The 20,827-nt window shown below is 37.1% G+C and overlaps 1 protein-coding gene across 1 annotated transcript in view; it reads left to right on the forward strand.

Annotated features, from left to right (window-relative positions):
- The first annotated feature begins 224 nt into the window (after positions 1-224).
- LOC138716443 (peroxidase-like) overlaps positions 225-20,827 on the forward strand; it is a 118,263-nt gene continuing 97,660 nt past the window's right edge. The window contains exon 1 of the mRNA XM_069849540.1: positions 225-354. Coding sequence (XP_069705641.1) covers positions 317-354 — 38 coding nt within the window. The 5' untranslated portion in view covers positions 225-316. The remainder of the gene's footprint in view (positions 355-20,827) is intronic.

Genomic DNA, 20,827 nt, shown 5'->3' on the forward strand with positions numbered 1-20,827 from the left:
AAGAGAGAAAAAGCTGTGCAGAGTTAAAGAATTGCCGGGGCAGGTGCTGTGATGTATCCTGGAAATAAGGAAGGGCTGTGCCTCTTGACGTCATGTGGTCCGTTCCCTTAGGACACAGTGGCCGAAACCACAGCACTGGCTTCGCGTCGTGCACGGTCGCTTTGAGTCACTGCCCAGGTGGAGGGGCAGACAATAGAGATCCGTGCGGATGTTGCATCTTGCATAAGATGATCAGCTGATTCGCGCGGGACGTCTATATCGTGCCACCGCGGCGCGGACCCATCAGTGGACCGGCCGCACTCAACATCTGCGCACCATGGCCTGCACACACGCCGCCTGGACCTGCACCTGGAGGTAGGCAGACTAGCACAAGGGTCGGAATGGTTGTCTTCGCGAGGCAGTTCCGTGTGTACGCCACTCATACTTGAGATCGGAGACAATACATACAGTGCAACACAGTTTGAGCTTTCTAGTAGGAACAATGTGATAACTGATAAATCTCTCTACTACGTTATTAATTAGGGATTTATAATGTTTAATTATTTATGCGTTTCTGCTTTGACGATAGTTATATAATAATAATAATAATAATAATAATAATAATAATAATAATAATAATAATAATAATAATAAAATAATAATATAATACTACAATAATAATATAATAATACAATAATAATATAATTATAAGTTATTATTATTATTATTATTATTATTATTATTATTATTATTATTATTATTATTATTATTTTGTCCCGCTCCGTAGCGACGTGGTCTAAGTAGATTGGATTCGCGTTACGAAATTAGCACTGGTTCGAATCCTCACAGGGAAAGAATTTTCTCACGAAATTTCGTCTGGTGCAGTGGTCATCAGCACAGTGTACCCTCGGGCTAGCGTTTCTTACCCATGGATAAAACATTGCACTAGTGTGCATCCGTGGCTGCTGGCGGGTATGCTCTCTCCCTCTTCCTGCTGCACGACGGGGTATATTACGAAGCACTTCTTACCCTTTACCCATTTCAGCGAGTGCTGGTCTAGTGTATGGAATCGATGCCCCCCAACCCAGCAGCATGATAAATTTAGGGAGCTACGATTGGTAGCGAAATCTGGTTTCGAAAACCAGTTACAACGGCTGGGGGGATCATCGTACTGACCACACGTTGTATCTTCCGACTGGTTGGATGATCGTTCACAAGACATGTGGTCGTAAGGACAGTATTCGGCTGATCGGCCTTGGCCCTTCATGGGCTGTCGCGCTGTAGATTATTTCACGTTTTATTATAATTGCTATTGTTGTAAAATGCTCATTATTTGTCATTACCATTGTAAAATGTTTATATTATTATTATTATTATTATTATTATTACTATTATTATTAGGGTCTATTATTACTATTACTGGGTAAATAGTATCCTTGAGTTAGAAATAATCTGATAGACTTTTTTTTTTTTTTTTTTCATATTTTGTTTTCATTAATATCGGTAGACTGGTCCATAATAAACCGGGAACGGAAACGATGAGAACGAGAACGAGAACGGAAATATTGTTAAAATAAATTTAATGTATTTAAATGTGAGCATTCACAATTAACGAAAAGCTTGCCGGAGTCCGGGAACGGGAACGTGCAAGTTAATTGTGAATGCTCACTCGTAAATACGTTTATTTTGACAATATTTCCGTTCTCGTTCTCATTGTAGTTTCCGTTCCTGGTTTATTTTGAACCAGCCTTAATGTGTGTAACGTTCCAGGATTTCTTGGTAGTACTGTATTTAGAAGAGATGTACACTGGAATTTTTCTATTGCTCTTAATGAAAGAGAAAATCACAACGTTTTGCAGATTGGTTCTATATTCGTCTTCAGTTGATCAAAATGAATGGGGTGGGAAGGGATTCTTACTCTTTGAGGTGATTACAAAGAGCTAAATCTGTTTTATTCTGAGTTCTGTACGTATTGTAAAAGAGAGTTACAAAAATAAAACAAATGAGCATACCCTTGGTAACACGAGACTTATGAGAAAGTAGGCCTATGCATCATCTTTGTGACAATATTTTCTTCTGTTTTTGTTTACATCGGTATTCACGGAGGGAACTGTCTATGACGTTTCAGAACTCTTCAGGATGGGATAGATGGAAAGATATAATCGGAAACACTAGAGGCACTTCCTCCACAACAAGAAGCGATTACAAATAAGCGTTACTAAAAACTGATGTAAATTTAATTTTTTGCAATATGGTGCTCTTTTAATGCAACTTATTTTTCTTGGAGGGATATTTTGTTGAAACTTCTTGGCGTAGCAGAGTTGTGTATACTGTAGGCCTATGAATGCAAGTATGATAGTTTAGCCACGGTAACAGAATTTAGATTTTAACTGTGTTAGAAATTTCGTACTGTAAAAAACATTGTTAGACGTCGTATTAGTAGTAGTAATGACTGACAATATTAGTATTAGCAGTAGTAGCTAGAGTGAAAGTAATAAGAATAATAGCAATAGTAATATCAGTAAAAGTAGTAGCAGTAGTAATAGTAATAACAGTGACAGTATTAGTTTTAGTAACATTAATATAGAGCGATCGCCAGGAATTAGTCTCGCTCAGGTAAACACAGTCGATGTTTTACGGTTATACATTGAAACGCGACTGCCTAGGAAATAATGTGCACATTTCTTCTGCATTAAGCTGATAACACAGGCTGAAGAGACGTTAAGGTTAGAACATTAGTATACAGCTGACTTCCATCAGTGCAGTGTAGTTTTTAGTTCGTGGCAATACAATACACATTGGAACAGCGAATCTTCATTTTATAAAAGGTGTCGTGCTATTTCTGCGGTAATATCCTGGCATTTAACAACCATCTGATTCAAGAGTCCAGAATTTAGTGAAAGAAGTGAGAGAAATCGGCTCATTACTAAATAAAGAAGACGCATAAATGGCGCTGTAATTGAAGATGACATGATGATTATTAGAGGAGGAAAATTCGCTCCGGCGCTGGGGATCGAACCCGGGTCCTTGGTTCTACGTACCAAACCGACAAAAAAAGCAGTGGTGACGACAGTAGTTTTAATAGTAGTATTGTATGGCCACAGTGAAATGCTTGAGAACGCAGGAGACGCAATTAATGTATTATTAGGACTATTACATTTTTACTACGTCATACTACTTTTGACCAATAAAACGATACGGAACGACTGTTTTAACAAATCATTGCTGCTTATTCCTACAATTTTTATCACCTCTCTAGAATTTGTTTTTATCACCTCCCTAGCATTTATATTTTATAACCTCCCTAATATTTGTTTCTATCACCTTCCTAGCGTTTGTTTTATCACCTCCCTAGCATTTGTTTCTTTATTTGCCAACATTTCACACTGCAAATTCTTTCGGTACTATACAACACGCTTTGCGATCATCATTTGTTTCCTGCATTGATAGCTAGTCAACTGAAAATGGCGGCTCCGTTCAAACGTTTTGGTGACGCTAACATTAGTGAAATAGAACTTTAGTAAATAAATTAATATTTTATTGTATTAGAGTACTTTATTTCTTCTAATCTTTATATAGCCTACTTTCTTTTAATCGTGAAATAGTAAATTACATCCCACTCGAGTTTTGATTTTCTCTAGATAAATCAAAACTTCTAGTAAGATTACTGTTGATAAAATTTCTCTGCGATTTGTAATTAGAATCAGATGGGAAAGCGAATTCTTTGCTACTGAGTCATAACTTTCTTTTCATAGAAAGGTATAATTACCATACCTAAGGCAAGTATCTCACGTAAGTATTCGTCCTTAATTTCTCTGCTATCATACCTAAACTTTCCTCTTTTATCTCTGGACAATACAGGTCGAGAAAATAGTAATCGTATATAGTGGTAGAACTCACATCACAGGGAAATGCAAGTGGGGAAAGGTATGCTTACAGCTGCGGTCGCCTTTACTAAGGGACAATCTCTCATGATTGCTACCTTAACCCTGTGATTACTGCCAAATCGATGGTCCCTTGCTGGGCGCAATCACACGCGATGCGGGATAGAATTAGGTGAGTGGGTTAAGTGACCACGCAGTTGGGATTTTTGCCGGATTGACTCTTCCCTTGCAGTTTCGCCACGCGGATCTCTGCCATTGGAATGATTCGCGTACAGGATCCTGGCTTTCCTCACCAAGGATTACATCATCGAATGGCAATGTGTTTTCACTACCACTGTCAAAAACGTCTGCAGAATAACTAATTGTTTTCGAATGTTATAAAGCTTGAGTTGTAGCAAGCACTGTTATCTATTTGATCGCATATCCAGTAACGTTTCACAGAAGGAGCATAAGATAATAAGTAATTCACGTTGTCGATTTTTCTGCATGTTCTAAAAATGTGTAGACTACACGTACAGGCAGGGCACGTAACAGTATGGGTGAATCCAGAAATGCATATGGAAGCTCTGAGGGGAAAATGATCTTTGGAGAGATCGAGACGTAGATAGGAGGATAATATTAAAATGGATTTGAGGGAGGTGAAATATAATGGTGAGGACTGGATTAATCTTGCTCAGGATAGGGACCGATGACGGGCTTATGTGAGGGCGGCAATGAACTTCTGGTTCTCTAATAGTAATATGCGTTACAAGAGCGGTATGTTGAAGTTTTCATGTTCGAGGAAAAGTTTGAAAAAGCGAAACGTAGTAGAGATTTTTTAATTTCCGAGAATTGAAAGAAAACATATCGCTCGTGTATCGTACATTATTTTGTGCGAAGATCGTTTATTACATACCTGAAAGAGGAATTTCTAATTAGTTGCAATGAAATCTCCATCTTGGTTTCTGTTCAAAGACGGCAAATTTGCAAAACAAAAATATCTATCTTCAACATTATTGCTTTAAAATGTTTTCTGTGTTTACTATAATCCAGTAGGCCGTGATATACGTCTGTCTTTTTTTTTCCCCCAGTCTATGACGAGTCTGGAATCTTGTTGATTTTTTTCATGGCTTCCTTAATGTTACTTGCATCTCGAATGCAGTAACTTTAGTGGAGTTGTAGAGTTTACTTAATTTTTGCAAATATTTAAAAACAATAATTAACAGTGCAATTTAGGTGAAATTGCAGTGGTAAGTTTCCAATTTATAATTATTACTATATTGATCGCCTCTAAAAATAACATGTTAAAAGCCTAAAGCAGTAAAATCAATATGTCACTTAAGCGGTAAGAAGAGGGAAATTGTTATGTGTGTTAGGTTGGGAATACTGAATGTGGAATTTTAGTCTTTCCGCGGATTGGTTTTGTGCGGAAACCAAGCAAATACGCACGATCTCGCACAAAAGTCATTTGTAAGTATTGTGCTTTATTATGTTAAGCCATAACCATTTTTATTCATGATACTGGTTGTTTTAAATTTCTGTTAATTCGGATTTTTGATAATATGTACAACTCTGATTCAACTAGTCTGGATTAAAAGATTTTAACTGTATATTTATTTGCAACATTGGAGTATTATAATTCAATTCGGGACTTTTCATTGCTAATTATGCGTAATACATAAATCTATTTGAAAATAAAATTGTTAACTTTGTACATGTTCCCCGTCAGAAGCGATCGACTCAAATATTATCCGTTGAATAAAGAGGTAGCCGTATTCATAGACATTCTTAGCGCGGGCTTCCGGTAGATGATCAGCGAACTAACGTTTTTCGTATTTATAAACCAGTGTTAGCGATATGATATGATATATGACATGATATATGAATTCCGTACAACAGGGATGAGAAGATATTAGCTCCCAATCACGGTAGAAGAGCTCGACCTTGTTCACGGGCGCATAGCGCATCCACTGTAACGTTTATTTTTTTATTGGGTTATTTTACGACGCTGTATCAACATCTCAGGTTATTTAGCGTCTAAGTGAAATGAAGGTGATAATGCCGGTGAAATGAATCCGGGTCCAGCACCGAAAGTTACCAAGCATTTGCTCGTATTGGGTTGAGGGAAAACCCCGGAAAAAACCTCAACCAGGTAACTTGCCCCGACCGGGATTCGAACTCGGGCCACCTGGTTTCGCAGCCAGACGCGCTGACCATTACTCCACAGGTGTGGACTCCACTGTAACGTAGACAACAGGGATGTACATGCACATGCAGCGAATAAAGGCAGCAATTATTACAATAACTTGCGTTACTAAATTTCTGGCTATGTAATAGGGCTAATTACTAAGTTATTTAATATACATGTACATATATAAACAAATCGCAATGGGAAGGATGTTTTAGGAAAAAAAAGAGAAATAGGAAAAGTTAATTGTATGTAAACCATTTTCTTGTTAAAAGCAATTATTTATTATGTAAATACTTCACTTTATTGGTTGGGAGAAACTAATAGGGTCTACCTGCTCGACGTGTGTGATCTGTAAGTACTTTTGAGTATCTGTTGAAAATAAATAATAACGACAATATTGATTGAAATAGAGTATATTGATTGTGTGATTGTGAAAATGTAGTCCTTACTCTCCAGTCGTGATTATGTAATGAGTTTTCTTAGAGTGATTTGTGAGATGCACGTAACACAAAAAAATAAATTGATTAAATTAAGATATTGAGAGCCATCGTAATTTTTGGGGTCAATCATTTAAGGGGATATGTATGACTTTTAAAACTTCCACACTTTTCAGCCAAAAATTTGTGAAATTTAAACTATATAAACGGATCTATAATAATATCTGTACAAAATTTGGTGCAATTAGGTCTAATAGTTTTGAAATTATATTTTTAAGTATATTTTTATATTGACGTTACTAAAAAAAAGCTCCTTGCATCAAAGTTTTCAAAATGTTTAGTTCATATTTGCTCAAAATCTTGAAAATAGTTATTGGAATAAAAGTGAATTGGCTTTTTGAGCTTAGTAATAGTATAAGTTAAAGTGCAATCAAAGATAAAATATTATTTCTAAATTAAAGAAACACGTAGTCTAATAAAAGTAAATATCCAGAAACAAGCAACAAATAAAACATCAACAATACATTTAAAATAAAGAAATGAAAGGAATCTAGATACAATCTACTGATCCAAATGTAAATTAATTTATCTTCGATGTCAATTCCGAAATCAATTTATTTCTCTCTTCTCCTGAATAATGCCTATATATTTTTTAATGTTGCGTCTCATAATGCCGTTTTATGTTGCTTTTTTTACAAATGATATTTCTTTTTACTCAAACACTGGACTTCATCACCATGTTCGAAGCATAAATATTGTATCTTCCACTCTTCCTTGAAACGTTATTGTATGAGCGCTTTTGTTCCGTCATGATGCGCTGTGTTCTAAAATCTGTACATCCTTTAGCAATGTTTACAGGTAAAAGAGCTCCGCGCGCGCGCTGCGGGCAGAAAATAGCTCTCGCCCGCAAATATCAGTCACCATCGCAAGACTGCCCTACAAGTAACCAGTCGATAGCTGGGGATAGTTTAGCTCGCTCGTAGCGCGGGCTAGCGAAATGTCTATGAATAGCACCCAATGTTTTCGAGTAAAATACACGCCAATATTTCGTATTTTTTTTTACAGATCTCTATCTACTTTTGGTTCAAAAGTCTATATCTATACTTAAAAAAAAAAAAAAAAACAAACAAACAAATAAATATAGGGTACGAACTCGCCTGACATGTGAGTTAAGAATCTCCCCAGGTCTCCGTATTAAGAAAGGCTACTGTAATGACAGTGAAATTGACATTGACAACCATGCCAAATACGCATCTACGATCAGGGCTTACACGCTTTAAAGCTGCGGTTTAACTGCTGTGTACACTGCGACCGCCTATTATAACGGTACCTTCGAAAGATTGGGCTACCAGATGAATATGTGAGATCGGAAAATCTTTACATTACACATTTTCAAATTAGAAATTTGTAACCACGGACAACACACTGCGAGGCACATTGTTCAATGGGGTAAGATAATACCCATTCCGTCGGAGAAGTGGAAGGCCCAGATATTGGATAATTTCAAGGGAAAAATTGTTCCGTGGTCGGGTACAGACCCCGGGACCTTCCGCTTAGCGCACGAACGCTCTACCGACTGAGATACTCAGGAACTACTCCCGACACCGTCTCAGTTTTTCCCTTTATATCCACACAACTCAAGTGGGCTGACAAGGCGCCAGAAACCCAAATTTGAGTGCATACAAACTCTGTGTGACTTGAATTGTGGCTTTGTGTTAACGTACCTACAGTGACGTATATATATTATGCAAATTTGACATTCAGGTATGACTCCCTTTGAAGCAATCTTGAATAATTTCAAGGGAAAAATTGTTCCGGAGCCGGGTATCAATCCCGTGATCTGTAGGTACATTATCAGAAAGCCACAATTCAAGTCACACAGAGTTTGTGTGCACTTAAATGTGGGTTTCTGGCGCCTAGTCAGCCAACTTGAGTTGTGTGGATATAAAGGAAAAATTGAGAGGGTGTCGGGTGCAGTTCCTGGGTAGCTCAGTCGGTAGAGCGTTCGTGCGCTAAGCGGAAGGCCCTGGGATCGATACCCGACCCCGTAACAATTTTTACCTTGAAATTATTCAAGTCTGCTTCACAGGGAGCCATACCTGAAAGCTAGATTTGGCCAGATATTGTTATGAATGTTTTGCAACTTGTCAAAGAAACAAAACTGGTACAACATTCAAGGTTTTCAAGTAGGTTATTCAAGGGCAAACAAAAAAGTAGAGTAGTGTCCCTGACATTCAAATTGCACTATCAATAATATTCTGACCTTGATCAGTCGAATAGAATATTACCCAGTGTAGTTCATTATAATTCATTCTTAATGTAATCTAAATATAATATGAGATTTATATTGATCATTTTTTACGTATAAAATTTGAAGGAAGTATCATGATAAAGAATGATATATATTTATAAATTTCAGGCTTTTACTTAACGGCGGTTACATCGATTTCCATCAGTTGATCGTAAGCATGTGGGAACAAATCAATGTGTGACTTATCATCCATATATGTTATCCATAGTCGATCTGAAGGTTGGGCGATAATGATAATTAAGGGAGACCTGGTGAGATTTCGGTAGAGAGAAACGGGAATGTCCTGCGAAAATCTGCCTCAAAAATTGATTCTCTCTACTGTAATTCCAACTTTACTCGCCAAGGCTTGAACCCGAGCCCTCGGCATAGGAAGTCGCAGCTCTAGCCGTTCGATTAATGATGTACTCTGAAATTTAGACGTCATCATGTGTCAGCAATTCTTTTTGACAGGAAGTTCTAATTAGCTGTTTCTTCTATACCAGCGGTCATCAGAACACTGCACTCTCGGGCTAGCGTCTCTTACCCGCAGGTCTCTTACAGCACCAACGTGCATTCGTGGGTATGCTTCCTCCTCAGGGTGCATGTTGCCATGCACTGCTTACCCGTAACCCATTTTAGCGAGCGTTGACTATCACTGTTCTATAGTGTTGGTGACATTTTGTTCGCACTGAACACTTAAAAGTTAAGTCATCTAATAAGTATAAACACAAAATTAATTAATTAAACACATAGTAATGACACATTAATTAAAAAAAAGAAACACGTAATTTTCTGGAGTTCCACTCTGAATATTTTTTGTCTACTTTCCTCCCACAACACAGTAAAACACTAAGTTATATACCAGCATGTCTTCCGAAAAATTCAAAATTCATAACAGCAAATTTCATTTTTACAAAACGTAACTAATAAAACATATTTAAAATCATATATGAAAATGTAAAATATCATCACAATCGTTAGAAGTAACTGTGTAAAACATCTAAACCGCAAAGAACTAAAATTCAATATGCATCTCCATTAACACAATTTATTTTATTTGATATTTATGTAGTATACGATATACATAATCCGTACAGTCGGCCTGGTTGGTGAGTTGGTATAACGCTGCCCCGAGGTTGCGGGTTCGATCCCCGGCCAGGTCGATGGCATTTAAGTGTGTTTAAATGCGACAGGCTCATGTCAGTAGATTTACTGGTACCTATGTAAAAGAGCTCCTGCGGGACAAAATTCCGGCACTCCGGCGACGCTGATATAACCTCGGCAGTTGCGAGCGTCGTTAAATGAAACATAACATTTTAACATTTGATCCATACATCCAATATTTCTACGATTATTGTGTTGAAAACTTCAAGGCACATTGAAGAAAAAATAAAGCGCGACGGACTTTGTGGAAAATTACGGAGCACAAAATTCATCTCACACTTCTGTTTCCATGGTACCACGAGTAATGTTAGGGTAAACCTTTCATGTGTGCAACGTTACAATTTTTTACTCTTGTATCTCGAAAATGAATATTTTACGTGAAAATAAGAGTGATGATTCTCATAATTATAATCTTAATTTCAACAGTCATCATATCTTAATTCTCATAACCATGACTAATTATCATCATCACCAGCAGCAGCATTATCGTCCTAATATCCATAATCTTACTCTTCATAATAAATTCTCATACTTACCATAATCAGAATCCTTTTTTTTAGGTTATTTTACGACGCTTTATCAACAGCTTAGGTTATTTAGCGTCTGAATGAGATGAAGGTGATAATGCCGGTAAAATGATTCCGGGGTCCAGCACCGAAAGTTACCCAGCATTTGCTCATATTGGGTTGAGGGAAAACCCCGGAAAAACCCCCAACCAGGTAACTTGCCCCGACCGGGAATCGAACCCGAGCCACCTGGTTTCGCGGCCAGACGCGCTAACCGTTACTCCACAGGTGTGGACTTCAGAATCCTCAGCCCAACAATCTTGTCATCATAATCTAAATGTTTATGCTCATTGTCCAAATCAATATTTATTCTAATCATAAATCTAAGCGTCATTATATCTTAAAACTCTCACTAGCATAATGCCAAGAATTGTAACGACTTCAGGAGTATCGGCCTATCACACTCGGCGAAGATTCTCATGCGAATACTAAATCGACATTTATGTTATAAGATGGAAGAACAGTTGGAAGTAGAGCAGTTTGGTTTCAGGAAGGGAAAAGGTACGAGATGAATTGGACTGCTACCCAGATAAGAATAAAGAAATGTATATAGTATTTTTGGACCTAGGAAAGACGTTTGACAGAATGGATTGGAATTAACTGATGGGAATCCTAAAAAAACTGGTGTGGATTGGAAAGGGAGAAGATTGTTCAATAATCTTTAAGTTATATGAAACAACGAGGCAAAGTTAGGATATGAAAAAAAAAAAAGTCGGAAGAAAGTGAAATAAGGAGAGGAGTACGTCAAGGATGCCCTTTACCACCTGTTCAATATCTACTTGGAAGGTTTAGCGAAGAACTGTTTTCAGAACATGGGGCGAGTGACAGTAGGGGGAGGAAGAAGAAAAAATGCATATTTGCTGATACTCTGGCGTTGTCAGCAGACGAGCAGATGATACTAAAGGATATGTTACTGGAGCTAAATGACAGCTGTGAACAGAATGGAATGAAGATAAATGCAAATAAGACGAAGACCTTGTTCATAGGAAGAAAAAATAAAGAAGGTAAACGTGCGAATTCTAAATGAGGCCGTAGAGCAAGTGGACAACTTCAAATACTAGGGATGTACTATAAGCAGTAACATGAGCTGCTGCCAAGAAGTCAAAAGGAAGATAGCAATAGCCAAGGAAGCTTTTAATAGAAAAGGAACATTTTCTGCGGACCTCTGTGGAGACTAGGCGAGTGGTTTGTGTGGAGTGTGGCATTGTATGGGGCAGAAACATGGACATTAACGAAGAAGTGAAGAGAAGTGACTAGAAGCATTTGAAATGTGAATGTGGAGAAGAATGGAGCGTGTCAAGTGGACAGACAGAATAAGAAATGAAATGTGTTGAAAAGAGTAGGTGAAGAAAGAATGATGCTGAAACTAATGAGGAAGAAGAAAAGGAATCGGTTGGGTCACTGGGTGAGAAGAAACCGCCTACTGAAGGATGCACTGGAAGGAATAGTGAACGGAAGAAGTGAAGAGAGAAGAAGACAGCCTATCACAGTGTTCCGCAACCTTTTTTTTTTTACTCACGGCACACCCTAGACAGGCCTAGGCTCAACACGGCACACCAAAATGTTAATCCCCTCAAAAATATATGATGTGACTCTCTTAATATAATTACGTAATGTAAGCAAATTTACTATTATTATTATTATTATTATTATTATTATTATTATTATTATTATTATCATTATCATTATCATTATCATTATCATTATTATTATTATTATTATTATTAAACAGAAATCGACTCTTGCATTTATTAACAATGTATGAAATTTAATTCACTGTAGAAAATACACATTTCTATTACCAATATTAAAGTAAATAACTCTACTCATACTTTCAATGTGATACTTGGGCCTGCTTAGCTGCACACAGGTGGCTGTTCCGCGGCGGATTTGTCGACAGCGCAAGCCTAATTTCTTCATCGATGGATTTGAGCATCTGCCTCTTTATCCCCTTCAGGCCTGATGTACATTATAGTATACATTGTTTTTTTTTTCTTGTTTGGAATGTCTTCGATACTTTTAAATATTTTGAAAAATTCAATGTGATAGAAATGGAGAATATTATTTTGAAAATTTCTACACCTGAATTAAAAATAAAATTTAAAATTTTGGGGCCCCAGGGGTCAAAATTATTCCCAAATTTTGATTTTCTGTGAAGACTTGATTTGGGAATTTTGGATCCCCAGAATGATTGTGACCAGTTTTTTGTTCAATTTTTTTAAAATATTAATTCAGGACTGAAGGGATTAATTGAAGGGATTAATGTTTTAATTTCAGTTAACGTCGAGAAGCCCAGTTCACACATATATGTAGTTGAAAATGACAATAATATATTAACTTTTACTACTTCGTGCATCACAATTTTCAGAGGAGATGGCAAAGACTTAGCAACAATGGCTTCGCGGGGAATGAGACAATGGTCGCTCCGTATGTAATGATACTTCACGTACTTTAGCCACGAACCCTTTCATAGAAGCGGCTCCATCTGTAAAACGCTAACGCATTCCTCCCATGTTAATTCATTACAGACCACATATTCATTAGTTGTACGGAATATTTCTTCACCGGTTGCTAGCTCGGGCACTTCTTTGAAAAAAAAAAAAAAACAATTACATTCCCATGATTATACCGAATGTAGAAAAGAAGTTGTGCGTGACCGCTAATATCGTCGATCTGAAGTGACAACTTCTGACTGCTCTTTATTTTCTCCTTCATAATGTCTTGGATGTCACTGGACATGTCACTAACTCGGCGGCTAATTGTGTCAGCAGAGAGATGAATTTAATTTTAATTTAATTTTAATTAATTTTATTAATTTCTTACAATAATAGGTAAAAGTTCGCGTCACACATTTCACCTTGTGGAGGCACACCAGTTGCGGAACACTGGCCTATCAGATGACGGACGACATTAAGATATATGGATCATATGCGGAGACTAAGTGGAAGGCAGAAAGTAAGAAAGATTGAGAATACTAGATTTGAAGTGAAAGAACTGTCCTTGGGCAGAACACTGTTAATGTGAATATTTTTAGTACTTATCATTAACTCAATTCCTGCCATCATAGTTCATAATCCTTACCCTCATACTTATAATCCTGATTATCGACCTTATAATCGTCATCATGCTCATGTTAATTCTCATCGTGATCATTATCTTTCTTATCCTCACTCACAGCGTCCTTCCCTTCCTTTTTCTTGTGAGGATTTTGAACCAAGACTACGTAGCTATTAACAAAAGGCGGAACTCCCTAGTCATACTGTAGCTCAAGGATGGAGATGAAATCCCAACTGATTTCACTGAATTTGTAATCACTTGAGCCACAGCCGACAAAAAAATTAATTCTTAATCTCAAATTATTTGATTCAAGTAAGTTAATATTCCTTTCAATAGTCGACACCTAATATCCTTAATGACGAAGTAGGTACAATTATCTATGCGTGCATGAAAGAAGCGAAGCATGTAAAAGGGGGCGTGTCTGCTCGTCTGTGCTTGCGTGATGATGTGAAATTATTCTTTACACGCTATTGAGATGTATAAGAGACATGGAGTTGGAGATCTCATGTTCTCTGGATTTACAGCACTAGCAGGTGATGTGGTTAATAATATATTCCAACCGATTTTTGACGTAGACTACAATTACGTCTTTCTTCTCACTAGGTATAGGATGCTACTTAGGAATTGACAGTCTCATAAAATATGTAATCCCCTTATTCTCAACAAAAATTCTCTTATTAATGAGTCTCATAAGATGTATAATAATCTCAATTTCATCTAATTCAAATTTCCAATTCTAAAAATAAATACTAAAAGCACGGAACAAAAATAAAAAAAACTGCGGAATTGGCCCCCGTGTACAATAAAATTATCTTTTCTTTTGTATTCTCCTTGATATCATTGTATTCCTCATGTTCTCCTTGTCTTCATATCGTTATTCTTGTCTTTCCCTCGTTCTCCTTGCCTTTCCTTTGTTCTTGTCTTTCCCTTGTTCTCCTTGTTTTTGTATTCCCCACGTTCTCATTGAATTCCCCTCGTTCTTCTCGTAGTCCCTTGGTTCCCCTTGTATTCCTCTCGTTCTCCTTATTTCCCTTTGTTTTTCTTGTATTCAGGTAATCTAAGCGGTGTTATCAAGCTCCGCAAATATACATTCAAACTCCGCAAATATGCTTTGCGGTCACAACAACAACTACCCCAACCGTTTTCCCCTCCCCTACTGTGAAAGCTCGGGTACTATTTTCCGTGTGCGCGTGCGGTACTGATTATTCCGCGCGAAGCTATGGCGCAGTCCCTCCTCCACAGCTGGCGCACTGTTCATTTTGTACGTACCAGAGTGCTGCATTGGAGTTAAATCGCTCGCTTGAACTCGGTCGAATGTCGCACCCTCGAGTGGGATAAGATCGGTCGTGATACGCTTCGTAATAAATAGAAGCACAGTACAAGGTCATCTCACCGGCATGTCTTATCTTGTATGGAAGGCGACAGATAAGATACACATATGTTTTGCTCACACGGTAAAAATAAGGTTTTATTTTCTGCGTTTATGACAAACGTTTAATGGAACAGTCTAATGGAACGTACCAAAACAGTAATATGAAGTTATAAATAAAATAGTACGAAAAACTTCGATATACAGTTATTATTGCTAAATTTTTTTATTGCTAAATTTTTCAATATTTGATTTACCACATATATAACATGATAGGTCCATACATAGTGTTCCACCTATATACTGCGACAATGTAGAAACGTTTTACAAAATATTATTGATATGGCAGTAGATTAATAATATTAGTACAGAGATAACGTCACAGAAAATATAATAAAACGAATAATCATGCGGCACAACTGTTACAGACGCAAAGTTTGATACACTAATTATTAGAGATTATTATTATTATTATTATTATTATTATTATTATTATTATTATTATTACTAGAAAACTTGATACGGTTCTTGCATTATCGTGATTGTGTTCTCAGTTTATAATAATTACATTTACATCCAATAACATCTATCAGATGTGGCAAAAATAAAAACACTCCTGTGTGGGGGGGGGGGACATTGACCTACAACATTTATATTACATTTTAAAGCAAGTTTTGTAGTTGTACTATGGAGAGGTTAGTTAAACACTGCAATGTTTTTACATGATAATCATCTATGATGTTACTACACAGTTAATCACAGTAACAAGAACAAATATCTAACGTTCGGCTTATATCGTTCGAGGATTTATCGCTCGCGACAATTTTACCCATCAAACATGTGCGCTACCTATCGGATTATGCTATGAACTACTTGGCGCTCGAGCGAAAACGTCCGATGCAGACCTCTGGTACGTACTTTGGCCTGCAGCAACTACAAGCAATATGATTAAACTGTAGTTGATGGATAAAAGTACAGGGCTTATTACAAGAGCAAAGAAGAACAGAAATGGAGATGCAGTAACTATTCTTAGGTATTTAGTACAAAAATCAACAATTTTAGTGGATGACACATTTAATTACAGTGCAAAATATTTTCTGCAATTACCGTAATGAGAATCCTGAGTATGGTAGATGGTTGACATGGGTATTCGGGTTAGCATTATTAGACTCTTCAGAAGTGCAAGATGCATTTGTTGATGATCTTATGTCCGTACAACCCCGTGAAGCTGAATCTTCCTCAGATAACTTGGTTGAGAATTACATTGACATAAATGTAGCATTTCCTCCCTCATTGTGGACATGCACATATTAACAAGCATTTTATTCCACGTCCGAATATATTTGTATTTATTCAAGCTCTTCGAGCTGTACAGTTAGATGTTGGTGTTAAAATGAATAGCGATACTACTTCCAAACAAAATTTTAACCTTAAATATAGAAAACAATATCTACATGAATTAAAACAGCTCTACCATAATAAGCACAAAACAAGACTACAGTACTTACAGCAGTCATGTCAATTGATGTCCATAGGAGCAGGCGCGAGCTTTAGGGCTCAGGAGAGCCTGAGCGCTTTACAGCGGAAAGGAAAGAGACAGCCGAAAGAAGTAATATATACGCTGCTTGGTCGAGCTATATTCAGGGATGGCCAGCACTTATTCAATAGATGAAGGGAAGAGAACTTATTAAAACTGTATCCATGTTAATTTTTATATTTGTCTGAGAAGTATAAGTGCATTATAAGAATGTAAGTTTTAATTTTAATGTTCATTTTTCACAAGTTTGATTTTATTGTTCAAAAGAAATATTTTCTGAACTTTTTTTTATAGAAAAGTGAAATTTTCCGATATAGGCCTATTTATTTAATAGCCTTACAGAATGTTTTCGTAAATCTAATATACCGTAAATACGGTTTACTGAAGATAGTGCATTGAAAATTATGAAAATATTCGGATGGAAATTGTTTGTAAGGAAATGAATTAACAAAGCAACTACTGTTACATCATAAGCAAAATATACATGCCCATGTGTTGTAAAAATGTCAGCTTCAGCAGATTTTGAGAAAATAATTTTATATTCTGAAGATAGGAAGTTGCTCACCAATATCACCTTAAAAGAACAATGGGATAAGAGTTTTGTTATGGAATATTAGTTACACTTAAACATATATAGCACCTAGGTAACTTTGCTTTGTATTGTAACATTGATTTGATTAGTTTATTGATTACTTTTATAAGGCTAAAGGTACCATCAATATCAATTCCAACTTATCACGTCATATTCAATCTCTTTTTTTTGGGATATCACTTTTTTTATGAATGATGTGTTTCATTCATGGAATTTATGTGAATATTTCTTCTTAACTCTTTATTATATTATTAACATAAACACAACTACAATATTAAGAAATTGGTATTAGTACATTTGCTTTACAGACAATATAGATAATATCAAACAGAAAGAAGCCATATAAAAATAACGACATAAAATTTCATGTTCCGTTTGAAGTTTATGCACCACTCTTTTCTTAATCCAACAGGCTGCTTAATCATATACACAACCCTTCCTCTTTCCATAATTAGCGCTTGATGCCCGCGCACGACGTCAAGGTCAGAAAAATGCGCTTACTTTGACATCACTGACTTACAGCGTGCTTCATACCATTGCAAAAAGTAAGGAAGGAAATTTTCATAGGCCTGAGATGGATTTTGTCCTGACTGTTTTTAACATCAGCAGTAGACTAAGCAATTTTTAAACCGCCAACATTGATCGACATAAAGGTATAATGCTGCTGGTCCTAAGCCTGGAATAGAGTACACAATATTGACATTACTAATTTGTTTACTCTGAAGTGTGAAGGGAATTTGCTCAGTATTGATGTGAAAGAGTGGGGGTAATTGATGAGGGGACATAGTTGCGTATTTCGATACAAGGTTGACAGGGGATTATTTTGTTGCGGAGCTTGATATTACCCAATCTATGAGAATCCTCGGCCTCATCTCGCCAAATATCGTCTCGCTATCACAAATTCCATCCACTCTAAATAACTTAGTAGTTGGTACAGCATCGTTAAATAACCAATTAAAACACAAAAGTGGGGAGTGCAATGAAAACAAGGAGAATACAAAGATACCAGGGGATATTAGAACAAGGAAAATACAAGGACGACAAGGGAAAGACGAGGAGAACAAGGGAAGACAAAGAAAATAAGGAGAAGACGAGAAGAATAAGGGGAATAAGATGAAGACAAGGAGAATAAGAGTAATTCAAGAAATATGAAGGGAATCGAAGAAGAAGAAGAAGAAGAAGACGAGGAGGAGGAGGAGGAGGAGGAGGAAGACGGGAGAGCAGGAGGAGCAAAGACGAGTGGTTGCATTTTTATTTATAGTGAATTTCCAAGTTACCCAACCCCCACCTAGTGAGGACAAAGACGAAATTCTACGTCAAAAGACAACTGATGCATATACTTGTTTTTTTGAAAGATGGGACATGGCAGTTAAGCGGCCGAGCTTGGAACTACAGTGCCATGTTGCCAATATGGACTACCACGCTACCAGCTGATGGAAGCTAGCATTTGTCGTTAAGATGGATGACGTTAAAACATTCATTGACAATTGACGCGAAGGTAAGACAACAATACAAAAATCGACAGAGAATCAAAGACGAAACGTACCAATGCTAACAATGTGTGCACAATAAATGTTACCAAGAGAGCTATTAAGAACTCGCCACGTGGGAACTGTTAAGTTTGGCAACTCAACAGTTGTTACCATAGCAACAGGCCTACCACCCTATGTGACATTCAGCTGTTTTTCCGGTCGCAACGCTCCTGTCATGTCCCATCTTTCAAAAAAACAAGTATAGGAACTGAAGTGAACTGGGCCAATCAGTCCAGCCAATAGTTCTCATTAGCCAATATGTGGCGATAAGAAAAATTTCGCCCGCTCATGAGACAAACCTGGACCTTCGAGGCAGCAAACAGAGCGTCTTGGCTCGTTGACTTGCCAAATGCATTCTGCACAGGGGCAGAGAAAGCGACCCCGACATCCATTCTGCAATCTGCAATCCTCTCCGAAGCGGCGAGGTCCTGTAATGTGTATGAAGTTTGCACACCGCGTGCAAGAGCACGCGACGCTTTCACCCATCAAACAAGGGCGTGCGCCATGAGGGACCGGAACGCCCTCTGTGGGAGAGAGTGCGAACCGCACGGAGAAAGTTGGCATTTCGCATTCCGACCGAGCGACGTCGGCAAGGTGACGAACCCGGGTCGATATGTGTCACGCACACCTCGTCCTCAAAACCTTGTCAGCGCCCACACTCAACATTTATCATATTCCTGGAAACTTGACGTTTTTGTACTTTAGGCATGTAGTAGCTTCCTTTTCACAACATTTTGTAACTTTTGGCATCTCCTGAGCTGACAAACGAAGTGACGCAATAGAATTAGTATAGAATGAAATGCGATGTTCTATAATAATAATAATAATAATAATAATAATAATAGTAATAATACTTGAACTGTAAACGTCAAAAAGGATGAACAGATTTACCGGAACATTCAGCATTATGCCTTTATTGTATGAGACTTAAGGCTAGTTTCCAATAAACCGGGAATGGAAACGAGAACGAGAACGGAAATATTAAAATATATGTATTTAAATGTGAGCATTCACAATACTTAATTGTGAATGTTCACATTTAAATATGTATATTATAACATTATTTCCGTTCTCGTTTTCGTTGTCGTTTCCGTTCCCGGTTCATTGTGAACTAGCCTTTAGAAGGCAGAACGGATCTAGCCGTAAACACAAACAGAGCGAATAAAGTGTCATTCTACGAGTATACAGTATACCTACGTTCACGTACAGGAAGAAAATATACAATGTTATCAGAGAGTTTATTTTCATAAACTTGAGATCATCCTGAAACTTGTCACATATGTAAGAGTATTGCAAATGTCATGGCGTGGATAGCCAAATGATATGTTAAATCTGGTGTTGAAAATCTTTCTTTATAGGTAATATTCGTAAGACACATTTTCATACATTTTTTTAATGTTGAGATTATTGGGATTATATATTCGATCACTTTTTGACTGACCATAATGGCTTTTCCTTCTCTTGAATGATCTAATGTGGTTGAGCACACTTTCGAAGACATATCAGGTTTTTTGTTGTGATGATTATGATGTTTGCCTCATTGATCTTTAGGTGGCGTCGACCTGATTTGCGAGTTGGTATAGCGCTGGCCTTCTATGCCCAAGGTTGCGGGTTCGATCCCGGGCCAGGTCGATGGCATTTAAGTGTGCTTAAATGCGACAGGCTCATGTCAATAGATTTACTGGCATGTAAAAGAACTCCTGCGGGACAAAATTCCGGCACATCCGGCGACGCTGATATAACCTCTGCAGTTGCGAGCGTCGTTAAATAAAAACATAACATAACATCTTTAGGTGGCATACCTTTAGGCTTGAGAGAGTTCTGTAGTACCTGAACGAGCTAGTAAGGAAATGAATGCTTTCAAACACACTGGTATTTCTTCCATTAACACCCTTACCTTATAAGAATACTTCCTATAATGCAATTTAGCTGCTGCAAAGGAATATTTCAGAAGTGTCCCTCATAAAAGGAAGTAAGCCTATAATTTCAACAGCCAATGAACTTTTGTTTTTATATGTGAATTTATTTTTATGACTGTACCTAAAGCCTCTTCATTACATTATGCATTAATTGTATCAAAGCACCTAAAACATATTAATATTTTTCCATTAAGAATTTATGCTAATTAAAGGATTGATTTAAATAGCTATTAGGCTATATTATAACAATTTATTTGGTTTTCTTCTTTAACCCGATCATTCATTCTCTTCTCTTACATATTATATTAGTCTGGTAGTTAAGTTAATTAGT

The sequence above is a fragment of the Periplaneta americana genome, chromosome 16 (assembly GCF_040183065.1).
Source record: "Periplaneta americana isolate PAMFEO1 chromosome 16, P.americana_PAMFEO1_priV1, whole genome shotgun sequence".
Classification (NCBI taxonomy): domain Eukaryota; kingdom Metazoa; phylum Arthropoda; class Insecta; order Blattodea; family Blattidae; genus Periplaneta; species Periplaneta americana.